This window comes from Strix aluco, chromosome 1, assembly GCF_031877795.1.
Source record: "Strix aluco isolate bStrAlu1 chromosome 1, bStrAlu1.hap1, whole genome shotgun sequence".
Classification (NCBI taxonomy): Eukaryota; Metazoa; Chordata; class Aves; order Strigiformes; family Strigidae; genus Strix; species Strix aluco.
The window spans coordinates 67,615,982-67,632,972 of NC_133931.1; the positions used below are offsets into that span (position 1 = coordinate 67,615,982).

The 16,991-nt window shown below is 37.0% G+C and overlaps 1 protein-coding gene across 1 annotated transcript in view; it reads left to right on the forward strand.

Annotated features, from left to right (window-relative positions):
* Window positions 1-16,991, forward strand: part of LOC141933334 (dynein axonemal heavy chain 5-like) — a 166,853-nt gene that overhangs the window by 132,964 nt on the left and 16,898 nt on the right. Inside the window, exons 70-73 of the mRNA XM_074847902.1 lie at window positions 1,932-2,053; window positions 3,263-3,610; window positions 8,132-8,320; window positions 16,374-16,506. Coding sequence (XP_074704003.1) covers window positions 1,932-2,053; window positions 3,263-3,610; window positions 8,132-8,320; window positions 16,374-16,506 — 792 coding nt within the window. The remainder of the gene's footprint in view (window positions 1-1,931; window positions 2,054-3,262; window positions 3,611-8,131; window positions 8,321-16,373; window positions 16,507-16,991) is intronic.

Sequence of the window (16,991 nt, forward strand, 5' to 3'; positions counted from 1 at the left end):
GGACACAAATGGAAATCCAGGAAATTTCAATCCAGCATCAGCAAAAACTTAACCCACTGTGAGGGTGGTCAAATACTGGAACAGCTTGTTCAGTGAGTTTGTAGACTCCATCCTCCAAACCCATATGGACAAGGCACTGAGCAATCAGCTCCAGTTGCTCCTGATTTGAGAAGGGGTGTTGTGCAAGGTGACCGACCTCCAGAGGTCCCTTCCAACCTCAACTATTCTGTGTGATATGAAAACACCCAACTTTTCTAAGTAGTCTCTAACTTGCTGCTCTCCTGCTGTTGAATGTTTCTCTCTTATCTAAACTACGTTGCTACCTGCAGATGTCCTTTATATGTTTATAGAAGCAGCTTACTTCCCTGCCTTATATCTACTCATTATGTATGATGAGAGAAGGTTACTTTGTATTTTGGACTATGGCAGAAAGAAATCCTCAAGCCTGAGACTTATTTTCTTTTAACTCTCTCATCTTTAACTAACTGTGTAAAGACCTTCATTATGAACTTGCCCTGCATTTATATATATGTGTTGCCACTGATTTCAGTTAATGAAGTCAGTGGGAGCTGAGAACTTTTATCCAAGGTTGTATTTAATGCTTCAGTCAGTTAAATCTCTTATTTCAGTATTCGTCTTTCTTTGAACATTAGTAAGATGTCTGCAAAATGTCTGATCTTGTGAAAGACATCCTGTTTCAGTGTATATGTTCCACTCTCAAGAACAGTTAGGCTGCTGTTAAAAATTTCCTACTCCTTTCTCTTCTCCTCCCACCTTTTTAATTCAGTGTTCAGCATCTTTTTATTGTACTGTGACCCCTCCTTATCATTCAAATGATAACACCGTATAGCTCCAAGAGGCTATTTTATAAGTCAAGTTATAGCCAATTTACAGCTTGCATTTAGTAATAGAAATATGCCTGGTGTAGCAATTTAAGTCAGGATGAAATATAAACAGTTTTAGTTTTCTGATACTGTCCTGCCACACAGGTAGCACGATGTTTTATTATTTTCTCTTGATTTTGGGACTCTTATAAAAATTTGAAAAGCTATCTGTTTGAATATTGTTCTACAGGATCTTTGCGAAGTAGGAAAGAAGCAAAAGGGCTTTTATTGTGTCATAGGAAGTATGATGACTTGGACAATCTATTCACTGCACTTGAAATCTGTCTTTTTAGACTCGTGTTAAGCTGATTAGGTGGAAGATATCATAAGAGTGACCTGTGGTCAGTAACTCATGCTCAGTGTTGTCTGCCAAAGGCAGATGATGCTTCAGTAGCACTGTCTGAAAGCATCTGGGAGTAGTGGAGTTTGTATTCCATGGAAGCTGAGATTGATTCAGTGTCATCTGCCTAAAGCTCTTCCTGGTATATGAAATGTCAGTGCTCAAACAAACCTCCCCATGTATTACTATTTCCACTATAAATTTAGGTTCTCATCTCATCAGCTTGGTGCCTGTATGCCAGTTAGAGAAGTTGCATACAGACTTTTGAGATTGTTATAGGAGTGAGATCTAAATAAAATTGTCTTTGATAGAACTAAAATCTCATTTTATATGTAAATATCAAAACACAAACTCTTGGATATTCAGTGCTATATTTCATATGATGTTAGGTGTCTTTTTGATTGCCATATAGCTGCTGGATAGTTATATTTCAGTTGTTGTTGGAAACATTTAGGATATGATTGCTTAATTGTAATTCCTTCCAGACTCCTGAACTTAATTTGGCATGTCATCTACCTGAAACAAAATTTAATTGAAGTTTGCCTGCTATGACCAGCTGAACAGATAATGGATTCAAAGAGATTATTTGAAGCTATAAATAAGATTATACTGTAAATTGGAATAGAGAATTCTGCTTAACAGAAGTTGGACTTACGGGTTCCATACTTTTTTTGCTCATATATTACTTTTTTATACTTATTTTCTAGGTGTGAAAGCTGGCTTAAAACGAACATATTCAGCTATTACTCAGGATCACCTAGAAGTGAGCAACATGCCACAGTGGAAACCATTGCTATATGCTGTAGCATTTCTTCACACAACTGTTCAGGTTTAAAAATACATTTTTTTTCTTCTGTCATAAAGCCATGTTTCATTTATTAATGCACCATGTTATTAAATAAAAAACATGTTTAAATGGAAATCCCATGTTAATACAAATAAAATAAGAAAGAAAAAAACCACCTCTATTACTGTCTTAGAACTTAGAACTCTGTTAATATGCATCTTGTACCTCCAACAGGGATGGTATTTCAGAGGAAAAAAGGACAGTCAACCAATGATCAACTAGTATACTCTTCTGTTAAAGTCTTTGGGCATGGGTGTGTGATCTGTCTTTCAACTAACTGTTTTTTTACTAATATTTTAAATCATAAAAGCACATTAAAGAAATTTACAGCTTGGGTTGGAAAACCATAGTCTTAAAATTGCTGCTTTCACAATGAGAAGGGCTAAGAGGGTGAATATAAATCCTTACTGCACTGAAATCTGTAGCAGGAAATGAAGGTGGAAGATGATTTTGGGTCTTGCCTTTCAGGAGTTCCATTAAAGAAAGTGCTTTATGGATTAACCACAACTTTTCATCATTCTATTGATAGATTTTGCAGTATCCTTAGTTTATATTTAGTGCCTAGTTAATTTATGCACTGATACATTGTGGTCCCATGGAAGCCTGTGGTATGCTTGTCTTAGGCCCATCGCTTCTTTCTTGGTGGAAATTAGGAATGTTTAAATACCAGATATTGCCCAAACAGCTACACACTGCCAGCTGCATCTGTAAATGATTCAGTAAGAAGCCACTTTTACTACTTGCATCTGCACCGTGCAGAGACATCAGAGGCATGAATATACCTAGTCCATAGGATGACCACAAACAATGATCATGGCTGATGAGTTTGGACATCAGTTACTAAAACGGTAGCTTCATTTTTGAAATTCAGAAACTATAGTTCTAGACTCACAGATTCACTGCACTTAAAATAGAGGATTTTTTTCTTTGTGAAAGTGTTAACATTCCTATTCTTTGTTCATATCTCTGTACTGATGATGATTAATGAAGCGATATATAACTACTAGATAATTAATCAAGCATTTGGCATTACGTGTGTTAAGAGAAGAATAATTTTTTCAAAGTTGGTGAAATACAGCCCCAGCTGGACTACTGCGTTCTTAGCATATTTCATGTATTCTTCTGCACTTAATGTTTTCTTCACAATTACTATCAATCAGCCTTTTACCTTTAACTCTATCTATTTTACAGGAAAGACGAAAGTTTGGTCCATTGGGCTGGAATATTTCTTATGAATTTAATCAGGCAGACTTCGCAGCCAGCGTGCAATTTGTTCAGAATCATTTGGATGATATGGACATTAAACGTGGAGTGAACTGGAGCTGTGTTCGCTATATGCTTGGAGAAGTACAGTACGGTGGCCGTGTAACTGATGACCTTGACAAAGCATTGCTGAACACGTATGCAAGAGTGTGGTTCGGAGAGCATATGTTTAGTGAAAAATTTTGTTTCTACAAAGATTATGTTATTCCAAAAGGGAAAACAGTTGAAGACTATCTCCAGTACATAGAGCAATTGCCAGTGATTGATACACCTGAGGTAAAATATTTCAATATATTAAAGGGAGTTTTTGTCAGATAAATGTTACTCAGGTATATTTTCCAGAGCCATGAATGTATAGGTCAAGATTAGCACACAGACCATTATAGTGGGTATCTAGTGTAGATCTGCTGACCAGAAAGGGGTAGATGAGGCCTTCTTCAAACAATTGGAAGAAGTCTCACATTCACAGGCCCTGGTCCTCATGGAAGACTTTAACGACCCTAATTCTCTGCTGGAAAGGTGATACAGCAGTCTGATGTCATTGTCAGGTCACTCCTGATTACTTTTAAATGGTCATGGTGATTGAAAGAGGTTTCTAAAGAATGGAAGATAGCAAATATCACTCCAGTCTTTGAGAAAGGAAGAGGAAAGATCTGGGGAACTAAAGGCTGGTCAGGCTCACCGCAGTCCCTGGGAAGGTGCTGGAGAAAATCCTGTTGCAAACCATTTCCAAACATAGAAAGGACAAACAAGTGATTGAGAGTAGCCAGCATGGATTTGTGAAGAAGAAATTATGCTTAACCAACCTGTTGGCCTTCTACAATGAGGTGACCACCTTGGTGCATGAGGGGAGAGCAGTGGATATTTTTTATCTCAGCTTTAGTAAGGCCTTTGACGTTACCTCCCATAACATCTTTATAGACAAACTGACAACATATGGGTTAGATAAGAGTGCTGTGAGGTGGTTTGAAAACTGGCTACATAACCAACCCTGGAGGGTTGTGATCAGTGGCACAAAGTCCAGTTGGAACCAGGTCACTAGTGCTGGCATGCCAGGGGTCAATAGTGGGGCCAATACTCTTTAACATCTTTGTTAATGACCTGGACGATAGGGCAGAGTGCACCTTCAACAAGTTCACAGGAGATACAAAACTGTGGTTGATAGACCAGATGGTTGTGCTGCTATCCAGGGAGATCCAAACAGGCTGGAGAACTGGGCAGAGGGGAATGTCATGAAATCTGACAAGGGGGAATACAAATTCCAGCGTTGGTTGTTGTGGTAGACAACTAGCTGACCATGAACCAACAATGCACTCTCAAGAGGCCCACTGTATCCTAGGCTGCATTAGGAAGAGGGCGGTGATCCAACAGGTTGAGGGAGGTGATCCTTCCACTCTATTGAGGACTGGTGAGACTATATCTGAAGTACTGTGTCCAGTTCTGGGCTCCCCAGTACAAGAAAGATATCGACTTACTGGAGTGAGTCCAGAGCAGGGCCATGAAGTTGATTAAGGGATTGGAACATCTGTCATATGAGGAAAGGCTGAGAGATCTGGGAATCTTTATCCTGATGAAGAGGAGAGTCTGGCAAGATCTTATCAATGTGTATAAATGCCTGTTGGGAGGGTGTAAACATGGAGTCAGAGTCTTTTTGATGGTACCCAGTGAAAGGACAAGAGGCACTGGGCATAAATTAAACAGGAAACTCCATCTGACAACAAGAAAACACTTTTTTGCAGTGAAGGTGGTCAAACACTGGAAGAGGTTGCACAGAAAGTTTGTGGAGTGTCAATCTTTGTAGATATTAAAATCCCAGCTGGACACCGTGCTGGACAGCCTGCTCTAGCTGACCCTGCTTGAGCAGGTGGTTGGGATTAGATGACCCTCAGAAGTCCCTTCCAAACTAAACTATTTTGTGATTTTTCAGTTCTGTATGGGATTGAGCAGACTTGCGAACTGAGAAATAATGAAAACTAAAAAAAGCTATATGGTCTCATTTTGATGGGGTAGGGTGCAGGGTGGTTCCTGGTTGCAACCACTGTTATATGCCAGTGTGTGTATACTGCAGTGGTCACATTAATTGGAGGACTGCAACTTTCTGCTCCCTCTAGTACAGGCACATGTGATGAAGTTAGTTAAAATTGAAACAGAAGTGAATGCCCTGGATTTCTGTCCCATTGCTATTAAGTTGATAAGTACCTTTGGAAGTAAGTTCTATTAAAATTAAATAGACAGGACTGAACAGAAAACCTGGTTTTCTGTTACTGATAATGTGCTGTGTGAGAAAGTGAGAAGATGCCAAGGTCATAAAATAAACTTGAAAAGTTTTGAATCTCTGAAGATAGTGAAAGCAGAATGCAAGGATATTTCTGCTGGCAGTGATGCACCTTTTCCAAGTGAGGGTAAATGCAGCCATGATAATGCACCAGTGGGATCCATCTGAGCCCAGCTAATGAAGTGGTTCCTATCAGTGTGTGAACCTTGACTCTCTCAGATTTCAGGTGCTACTTTCATGGATCTGCTCTTCTAAGCACTTGGGAACCTACCTCAAAATGTTGCAATGTATTTTTAAAGTATTTTGATGCCTGTAAAAAATCTGTAAGTATGGTTTGATGTAGGGGAATTTTACCTTTGACTTTTATGTAAATAGGATCAAGTCCAGGAATGCAAACATCTTTTTCTCCTTCACATTTTCACAGGTTAGGAAGAAAGCTATGACTTTCTTCTGTCATTCCAAAATCTGTCAAAATTGCTCATGGAAACCTTTAACCTTTTAATCTCCCAGTCTTCTCTGTTCCACAAAGGATATTATGCTAGTCAAAACACTGTATCTTTGTTTCCTCCCCTTTCCATTTTTGGTTAAGAAAGAAAGACTGAATAAGTCTGATTGCTGTATCCTTTCTCTTTTGATGAAATTTCAACCTCTGATCAGAATAAACACTGACTTCTGAAGAGGGCTATTGAACTCAGCAATCCCTTTGAAAATTACTTTGATTTCAGAGGGGTATAGAGCTTTAGCAATTGGTTTTGAGGATTTATCAGGCTAAAAAAAACCCTGAAAGACAGAATCAAACATCCTCTTTCTAATCAAAATTCCCACAGATTTTGAATAAAAAAGAATGAGAGATTGGACTCCTTGATTAATATACAGGACATCCAGGATACTGGTCCAGCCACTACTTTACTACTCAGGTTTCTTTGTTCTTATTCCTTCATACATCACTTGCATAAAAACATAGGATCAGAGTTGTCTCCCACGTATCATCCCTGTCCTTGGTAATATCACACCAATTTTGAAGTTAGCCCTTGGACGAGCACTACAATTTACATTCACAATAGCAGATTTTTTCGTGTTTCTAACTTAGGCATTGCCATAAAATCCGGTAGAACAAAAAGAAACAAATCCTTATTGTGCAAAAAGCAGAAAAGAGGTATGTCCAAATGTGTATTTCATTCCATATAGAATATGACTGTAATAAAAGGCATTGACATTTGCACTTTTTACAGCTCTAAATATTCAGGTTGAGTAAACCATTATGTGTAAAACATGTTAAATCTTACTTGGAATCTAATTCCATGATAGTTACAGTCACAATTCTCTCACACGCAGTATTAGGTCTGTAGTGTGTTCTTTGTTCTGTTGTATGGATCAGATTCACAGCTGGTGTAAATCAGTGTAGCTTTGCTGTCTTTGACACAGATGCAGCCACTTATATCCCTTGTCTCTGAGTTTCTAGATTTGCAAGCATAACAATATTACATATGGCCCTTTTAATTCTGTCCTCAGACTATGTAAATATTGGTTACTAGAAGTCTCTTCTTGTAATATGCCAATTCTAATGTAAAATATGAAAACATGAAAAATGAGAAAAAGGAGATTGCTTTGCTTTGATGCCCAGTTTGAGGGCAAACCTTCCTCATTGTTGGATCAGTGGTTCAAAATTTGTAAGAGATAGTTAATAGATACAACTAAATGAGGGCTTGTGAAATAAGCCACAGTACAATTCCTCCTGGAGAAGAGTTGCAATTGTCAACCTGACAATTATAGACTTACTGATATTTCAGTGGAAGTTTCTGAGAAAGCTATTGTCATTCACACAAAGGGCAGCTTTGCAGTAATTCTGTGCTAGCTGTATCTTAAATGAAATAATTCAATTTTGGAAGAAGCGAATGTAAGGAGTGGGAAACTTAAACCAAAAATAGCTAAACCATGAAATATCCTAAATATATCACCAGTCATAAAATCTTTAGGTACTTCGAATATGGGCAGTGTTTTATTCACTGTGCTGCATGCCTTATAAGCCTAAGAGACTGAGTAAAACAAAATGTGTTAGAAATGGTAGCTGGTCTGATTACTAGGGGCATTTATTTGAGCTGGTAGAACAGCAATAGATCTGTAGAGACAGAGATATTGGTGAGGGGTCAGTGTCCACATCATGTTTCCAAAAAGCTCTAGTCTGAACCAGTAGAAAGGAATTAGTTTGTACCCCCCGATAGCACTCCACAGCATGATCCAGAGCCTGTTATGTGAAGATAATCAGATCGGTTTAAAAAAACCCCACTCATATGAATGAAAACATTATTGTATATGCAGCCTGTGTTAATGTTTTTGTGTAATCTGGGCTTCATCCTTGGCCAGTTAAATGGGTGTACTTCCACTGACCTATTCTTATCTGTTGTTTTATAGAGCTGAGGATTTTCTTCCTTGTTTATCCATTTTCATGCATTCTTGTATTGATATAATTTTAGAAGGACAATTGCAAAATTTTTTCCTATTTTTTTCCCTTTTGCTTTAAGGTATTTGGACTTCACCCTAATGCAGATATAACTTACCAGACTAACCTGGCTAATGAGACATTAAGTACAATAGTGAGCATCCAGCCCAAAGACAGCAGCACTGGAGGAGGGGAAACCCGAGAAGCAGTGGTGCAGCGTCTTGCTGATGAGATGCTAGAGAAGTTACCTCCAGATTATAACCCTCATGAGGTATATGCTGCTTTATAGATACAGATGTTTTATGTATGTATGTATGTACATGTTTTATGAGTTTTATTGTGCTGCTTAAATTTAACAGGCTCATGTTTTAAAAAGCTCTTAAAATTATGCATAGTGTTTTATAAGTCTGCTTTGGTTTATTATCTAAAATATTCCTACATCAGAAACATATTTCAAATGCCATAGTCCACTTAATTGGTCACCTTAACTCAGAAGAGCTATTAAAGACTTCAGAAAGTTCTTGACCTCCTTAGTATCTTAAAGAAGGACGCCGGTGTCTCTTTCTGAAGGGTCAGTGATCTTATAATGGTTACAGCTTTCTATTTACCTACTCTGATTATGATACCACCATTATGAATAATTAATTTTATCACTGACCTTTTCATGGCCCAGATTTTTTGGAGTTTGAGCCTTAACAGATATATTTGTCAATCTTTTCTTGCATTTTTGATTAACAGTCTCATTAAATGGAAAAATCCGGCATAAAGCATTCTTGCATCAGTTTGTAAGTAGGATCTCATGTCTTGCCATGTGTTTCATGAACATAACTGTTGAAACACCCTAATTTCCATGATTTTATTATTTACAATTCAGTTTTGCACTGATAGTACTTTTTTTCCCTGGTTGCAGTCCAAGCTTGTAGAATGCCCAGTGTGCCATATTGCAACTTGCTATATACTTTATTTTCTTCTCTGGCCAACTTAGAATGTCCACTTATGTTACAACCAATAGTCTTGAGGCCGTGGCAAGTTTCCTGTCTTCTGTTCTCTTATTCATCTCAGATTCAGTATGTCTTGTATAAATAGCCTCTTTTGTACTGTCGTAATTCAACTCAGAGGTTCTCTTTTCATTCCCCTCTTGGCAAGCTACTTACAATCTGCAACTTTTTTTGTGAGGTTTCCTAACAGTTTTTTCCATATAGTTATTTTTCCATCCATCCTTGCTTGTGTCTCTCTTTTTTTGTCACCTGCTTATTGAGTGATTCCCAGCAATGGTATATAAATAATTTACTTGTAGAATTTGATTTGGAATGGAGTCAGTTTTCTAGTTTTACATTATTATTTAATAACAACTAAATATTAAAAATAGCAAATAAAAGGAAATGTTGCAAGTATAATAATTAATAACATTTAATTGGTAATTTAATAATTTACACCTTGGATCTACAACTATAATCTATACCTTGGATTGTTCTCAGTCCTTCTCCCTTATCCTTCCTATCAGAGTAAAGCTTTTTCATAGAACTAGTTTCTTCTAGTTTTATTTAGGTCCTTAGAAATATTTATTTTTCATTCTGCAAAAACAATAGAATACCGAATGCCTGGGTAGCATATATGGCTTTGCCATATTTGTAATATATGTATTGAGCTAATTTTTTCCAATATACTTGCTAAATCCTCCAAAGGAGTATTTCTTCATTTCCTTGTTAAACTGCCAACTTTTTTCCTCCTGAAGAATTTGTAATACCTAGAAGCCATCAATAGTACTGGATTTTATATTGTAACCAGAGGGTATTCTTGCCCTCAGATTTTACCCCTGGGAAATTTATGCAGTGCCTTTTAGTCTTGTAAAATGCACACATACTTGTTTAATCCATATTTCACTTCTAAATGGTTTGGACAAATACTATTTTTCTCTGGCATTTCTTCTGTTTAATCTTGGTCTCATTCACTCTCATTCATTCTTGGTTTATTCACTCAGGTTATCCAGACAAAACACACATAGAATAGGCCTCCCCTTTTCAGTCACTTCCTTGAGTGTCTTAGCTTTGGAGACAACCAGTTATGCAGCCAGGAGCTGTAGTAAAGGACAAAGAGTCTGGAGGGTTTATTTTGGAAGTTCCACCTTGCACTCTTAACTTGTCTCTATTTTACTACTGCATTTGGATACGATACATACTTTTCCATTTGACTGTATTAAAAAATCACCACCAATTGTTTTCATTACTGTTTCACTCTCATCATCCAATAGTATATGACAAGCTATTATATTTTCTCATGATCTGCCAATTACACATGCAGGTTTTTATTCTCTTATAAGCAATAATCTTTATAATGATGCTCACAATTAGATAGTTCTTTACTTCTGCACACTTCTCTGACATTTTCTCTGAACTTCAGGGAAACCTCTTTTGCTTTAATTTGCTTGACAGCTGTTCTCTTATGATTCAAATAAGGAGATTCATGTTTATACAGGACAAAACAGCATTAGGTATTAATACTCTAGCATCAGCTTCACCCCCTGCTTCATTCTTACAGGCACAGTCAGAGGATGTTCTGTTGGTTCTACTTTTTCCCTCTGTATTTCTTGTAAATGTATTCTGAGCTCAGGATGTAAGTTTGTTTCATTCTTTCATCAATTAGTGTAGATAACACCTCCTCCTGGTGATTTTTAGTTTTCTCAGGCTCTGTACATCTTGCTCTGTGAACTGCACTTCTCTTTGATTAATCGCATCATTCTATTTACACACTGTTTCTTCAGTCCTTGTTACTGATGGATGACATTGTACTTTTCCACAGAACCATCCAAAAATTGCACTTTGTTTCTGTATCATGGTAGGCATTCCTTTGCTCTGAGTATCTACAGAACATCATCTGGTCATTTTCCCAGAGTTTATTATTGGTAATAATGTGTTCCTCTGTACATCTGTTTGGCTGTGTCAGCTGCACTACAACTTCAGATTTTACTTCTGCAGTGTTACAAGATTTGACATGATTTCTTGCAGTTCCTGATTCTTCAATATTTCCTTCTTAATTTTGCCTAGTGTATTTGCCCTTTCTCTTATTCTCTAGATTTTAGAACTCATTTGGGTCTTCACCAATGCTTTCTTTGTTGGAGGGGAATTTCCCTTTTCTGCCGTTAGTGCCCAGTTCCACCTCTTTGCTACAGTTGTTTATGTGTCAGGAGTGTGGTCACCTCTACAAAATAAGCAAAAAATCTGTATCAAATATGTTTCTCATTGAACTGAAACTCTGTTATTCTGGAACCTCTTAGAAAGGGTGGAGATGGCAGGAGTAAGCTCTAAAGAAGGCCACATTTTAAAATGAAAGTTTGCATAAACTGACCAAAAAAAGTCTAAGATACCAAAAGAAAAAAAAAATTATGTCAACTAACATATAACTAAGAGTTTCATTAGAACAGAAAAGAAGGGAGAGTTTAGATGTTCTCTGAGGAAAGAAGCAACAGAATTTAGCATAAGCTACAATATAATAAGCAAATAAAATTAAGCTTGCAAGTATACAGAGAGAAATAGATAATGTAATTATTTCCTGTGATGTCTGAAAAAAAGAGAGTGAGATGAGTTCTGTTGTTTGTCAATTTAAGTCAACATTTGGTAGTTCAGGACATTATTACCTATATTCAGGACATTATTAGTTTAACAATCCTGAAACAAATAAAACTAATATGCTAAATTCTAAGAGACTGAGGGAATGTGTCAAAAAGAGTTCCTGTGCATGTGTCATTGGATAAGAGCAATAAAAAGAAAAATATTCATTAGTCTTAGCAGTGCAGCTTGGGTTTCCTTTTAGAAGAATATGGTGCTCCACTAAGGCCATGATGTGGTAGTCTTTGGAAATCCAGTTATAGAGATACTATCTGTGGGGGAAAGGAACAAAAAATTGAGGAAACAAATTAAGGTAATTAAAAGCAAATACTCTTCAGGGAAAGTAGCAGGTGCCTTTGCTAGCTTTGATCAGTTCTTGTGGCTCCCTTTAGAAAGTGTGGAGTGGTTTCCTCAGAGTTAAAACCCCAACAGAATAGATTAGGGACAGATGGTACTGAAACCTTTTGCTGACATTCAGAGCTCTGGATTGTACTTTCTCTTGATACATTGTGAATCCAGAGAAAATTCAGGCTGTCGCACAGCGGCCTTCATTTCTCAATTACTAGCCTTTGGCAATGACTTTGGAACCAACTTTCAAAACAGGGCAACCATTTTACCCCATGATATATGCTGCTTCTTTTGTTGTTGTGTTCTTGTAACACTTCCTCTCACCAGTCAAATAACAGATGCAATGTCCACCCAAAAGACTATAAACAAAACAAGTCAATTCTGCATGCTTTATCAGACTGCATTTTGACATAGGTGATGGAAAAGCAAAATAAAGCTTCCTCTTGACCTAAAACTGTCTTCATTTTTCTCACTCTAAAGGCAGAGGCAGAGTAAGAATTTTGCTTTCATGACCCCTTTTGCTTTTGGGTCTTGCCTCACAGGTAGCAGAGAGATTAGTGGTAAAATGATTAGGTCCAGTCAGTCCATGTGAGTGAAGATAAATGCAAGAATAAATGTCAGTCTGTCACACACAGAGGTTTATAATGAAAATGATCCTTGCAGCTTGAAAAACAGCTTGCTAGGGAATAGACATGGAGACATTCCAAAGATACTGCACTTTGCTGGAGGTTGGCTTTTAACCCAAGTAGCAATGGTATTTTCCTTAATTATTTTTTGGTAGTATTGATTTCACCTTATCCTCCACTAAGGCGATGACTACATTAGCGAGAATTGCATGGGAATAGTAGTTCATCTGAGGACCCCAGCCCCGCATTAGATGTTTTATTGGGGAAATTACTTTGGTCTAACTCTAGTCTGGGACTGTAGGCTGAACACCCATTAGTGGTTGGAGTATGTTAGACTCCCTGAAGCATACCTTTTGGGATAGTTTAATTTGAAGCTAAGCCAGTTTATGTGCCTGAACTCTACTTTCCAGTGCAGGTTTTTTGCTACAAAAAAAAAAATCTGTGGTCTGAACTGAAACACTAATGTAGATGTTTTTGTAGGGTGTCTCTGGTTTATTTACCAACCCTATCAGATATGGTGGTCAACCAGCTCTAGAACTTCAGCTTTTCTACATATTTCACTGCCCACTTCCTTGTATACAAAAGGGAAGTAGTCCTTGACATCACCTGAAAAGAGCTGTGGCTTGGACACACCTTGAGCTTGTCTTTCTTATGCAGGCCTCTTATTTAGACCATCTCACAGAATGATGGACTTCCATTTTTTCTGCTGATAAAGAGTGTAGCGAGTAACCAAGTCTAATTGAAAATAATAGCATTTACTGAAAATGATAAGCAGTTACTACTACAGTAACTCGATCACTGATCATTAAATGGCATGAATTCAGCAACTGCTTTTCTGCTGAATGTTGTATAAAGTATGTGGTGACAAAGAAGTTGGTGACCTGAGGACAGCTAAGAAATGTGCATAGAGGAATCTGACACAGTAGAGATATGCATTACAAAATCCATTGCTTCATTCTTAAATCACCTTGTTTTATGTTAGATGACAGCTGTTTGAATAATGAAAAGGAGATATTGTAAGTGGGCTTTATGGAATTAGTATATTAATTTCAGAAAGGCTATATTGGCTAGGGAGTTCTGTCTTCTGAGTTTTTTTCTGTCAGTCAGTATCCATCTCTTTATGTCATAATAAATACAGCACTGAAAGTAAGTCATCTGATTGCTTGATAAGAATTCTAATACAAAAACAGTCAATCATACCTCAGAGCTGGTATTTAAAACTAATCTTAACAGCAAGATTTCCAAGAAAGTCACTGTGTTACACCTAGTAAATCTCACTGCACATCAGGATTGATTTGTATACAATAAGGTAGGAAGCATGTAATTTTTTTCATTTTTCATATCAAGTTATTCTTGGTGCTTCAGGTTGAGTGCTGTGAACGTACATAGGATGGATTAATAAATTTCTGCATTATTGGTTCGCTCCATTATTCAGAACATTACAGGTATTTTTGTAGATGCATGAAAACAAATCAGAAGAATGTTTAAATTCTGAGAATTCACTAGTTAAATAAATTGCATGATTATCAGTACAGTAATGTTTTAGAATATTTATTTAATCTTCTCTTTGCAGATTCATGAATATCAGTATTTTGGACAATAACCCTTTTAACAATCTTCCATACAATTTTTCCTTAAATGGGAGAAATTCTTCCTCTAAATGATCCCCCAAAGGGATCACAGACTAGAAAATTGTATTTCTTATTTAAAGGATAAAATGCATGGACTATATTCTATATAATTCCTTTCTTATTAGTGGCATGCACTAGACTTCTAAGTATTCTGGGAAAAAAAAAATCAAACTATTTTTTTTCTTTTTTGGCAAGAGGGAGGATTATCAATTCCTGTGAAATTTTCAGAAAGCAGAAGCTTTTCCTGGATTTTGTATGAAAAATAATGAGAATACTTCATTGTGTAAATTATCCAAAAAGAGTTTATTGTCTCAGCTCTAGTCTTGTGATAGCTGACTTTAGTCATTTTATTCTCTTTTACAGGAAGAAACACATTAACTCAGCCTGTAAAATGAACTGTCACACTGCAAAGCATTATCATAATTGGCTGGCACCTATTTCTTGGACATTCTGTCTGACAAACTCGTGGGTCCTTGTGATTAAAATATGATGAATAACCTTGCTGATAGCTGTCTCCCAATGAGAATAGCATATAAAGTTGAAAAAGAGTACTTTATTGGGCTTGGAGTTGAAACTTGAGAATTGGAAATTGTCGAAGCATTTACTGATTTATACTAGCACTTATAAACACTCAACTGCTATATTATATTCATATTGCAGAAACTTGTTATTCAGTGCAATAATAAGATCTTTAGTACTGTTTACTACATGTATATAATGTATAGTATGCATAATAATGTATACAGTGAGATATATGAGTGTATCTGGAAAAACACAAAGCAAAATCCAGTGGACTTCTGGCCTTGATGAAAAAGCACGCATTATACCAAATCTTGTGGCTTCTACCTGACTGAAGTAGAATTCCGATGATATTCTGCTCTTTGAAAAAATAAACTTTCTAACTCTTTCTTCATCTTTTGTTAGTAAACTCAAAACAGGCTCTTAAATTATTTTAGCAAACTGATCCAATGGGTCAGCTCTTTTATGGTAGATTAATGGCCATATAGGTATCTGGATTTAGGATCTTGTTTTACTGTTTGAGATCTCTTTTTGGTTCCAGAGTCCCCTTGCAGAATTTTACCTTCAGAGGGAAGGAGTGACTATAGCAAAGATCAGGGTTCGGGCTGTTTCAATGTGGAAGATGATACATGTGGCTGAGTGGTGGAGCGTACAGAGAGAAGGCCATTGGCTTTCTGAAAGCCAAGTCATAGTTGGGAAAAACACTTGAAAGTCTTAAAAATTAGGAATTCTGGTACTATGTGAGGTCTAGGCACCATGATTTCTGGAGGTACCACTAAATCCTCTCATACACTGTTGTAGACAGTGATCTTTGATATAATGAAACACACAGTGTATGTCTGAAGCATACTGTATACACATCATATGCTAAAGTGAGACAGGGAATGCTTTTGCTACTGTTGCTGTGACACGTCCTTAAGTAACATAGACAATTCTGTTTTGAAAATGTTCTCTGTTGAATATGAGTGAAACTGTTATTCTTAAAAATTAAGGAGGCCAAATGCTTCTACCTACAAAATGGTGCACATAATGGTGCAACAGAGTTCTGTGGCATCTGTATTATTCCGGGAAATCTTGCCTCTCTAGTAGTGCATCCATAAGCACCTTGTCTTATGAGCAAGTCATGTGCTATTGGAAGTAACAGCTTTTATATATCATTGGGCTTGTTAAGTTGAACCCCATATGTAGCATTATTTCAAATCAGCAGAGCAAGAAGAGGTGAGAAAGTTCACCTAGCACAATTTGGAAATATGAAGAAGTTACCATCAAACATGCTTTTGTATAGCATGTGGGGTTTTTTTTTTTAAGATCTAAGACCCTGCAGCCTAACAAGGACAGAAGGAAGTGCTGTGTCCCTTCAAAAAGAGGGAACCTTCCCTCCTTAGAATGATGGAGGAGCTCCTTTTGGTAAGCTAATGAGTCACAGTGTGCTAAATCTTACAGTTGGCACAGAAGTTGAATGGCCATCTGTTACATAAAAGTTTCTTTTCTCAGGAATTATGCGATACAATTGAAAAAGCATCCTTTGCTTTCAAAAATGATTGCATGAGAAACAGGAGTTTAACTTCTATAATCGTTGCACTATTCTTGTTTAGGTGAAAGCCCAGCTTCAAAAGATGGGATCTATTCAACCCCTAAACATATTTCTCTGTCAAGAAATTGACCGCATGCAACATGTTATAGCAAGAGTTCGAACTACACTGACTGATCTCAAATTGGCTATCGATGGTAAGTTACAGTATTAAAAATCGTACTAATTAAGATTCAATATTTATTACTAATGGTTGCTCATACTATATAACTAAATAAATATTTCCCCTCCTTTCCTCCCTTTCTACCTCTGTCTCTTTTGTTCTCTCTCTCCCCCATTTTTTCTCTTTTTCTCTCTCTTTATCATATGACTAATTCTAGCCCTTAAAGCCTCCTGACTGCTTCTCTAAGGACACTCCACCTTAATTTATTCTGTATGCATGTGCTCCAGTATTGCAGTTCATGTCCCACAGCACTACTACACTTCTGTGATACTCTCTAGGATCTCTACAGAGCTCAGAGGAGCTGAATTGCATGATTAGGTCCACAGGTCATGTGCCACAGTAATTTATGAAATTAAGCTGAGACGTAATGATATAGAACAAGGTAGAAGTGTTGCTACTAAGTAATTGAGAGACAGGGCACACAGGAGGCCAGGTGGTAAAAACTCTAATTTAAGGTGA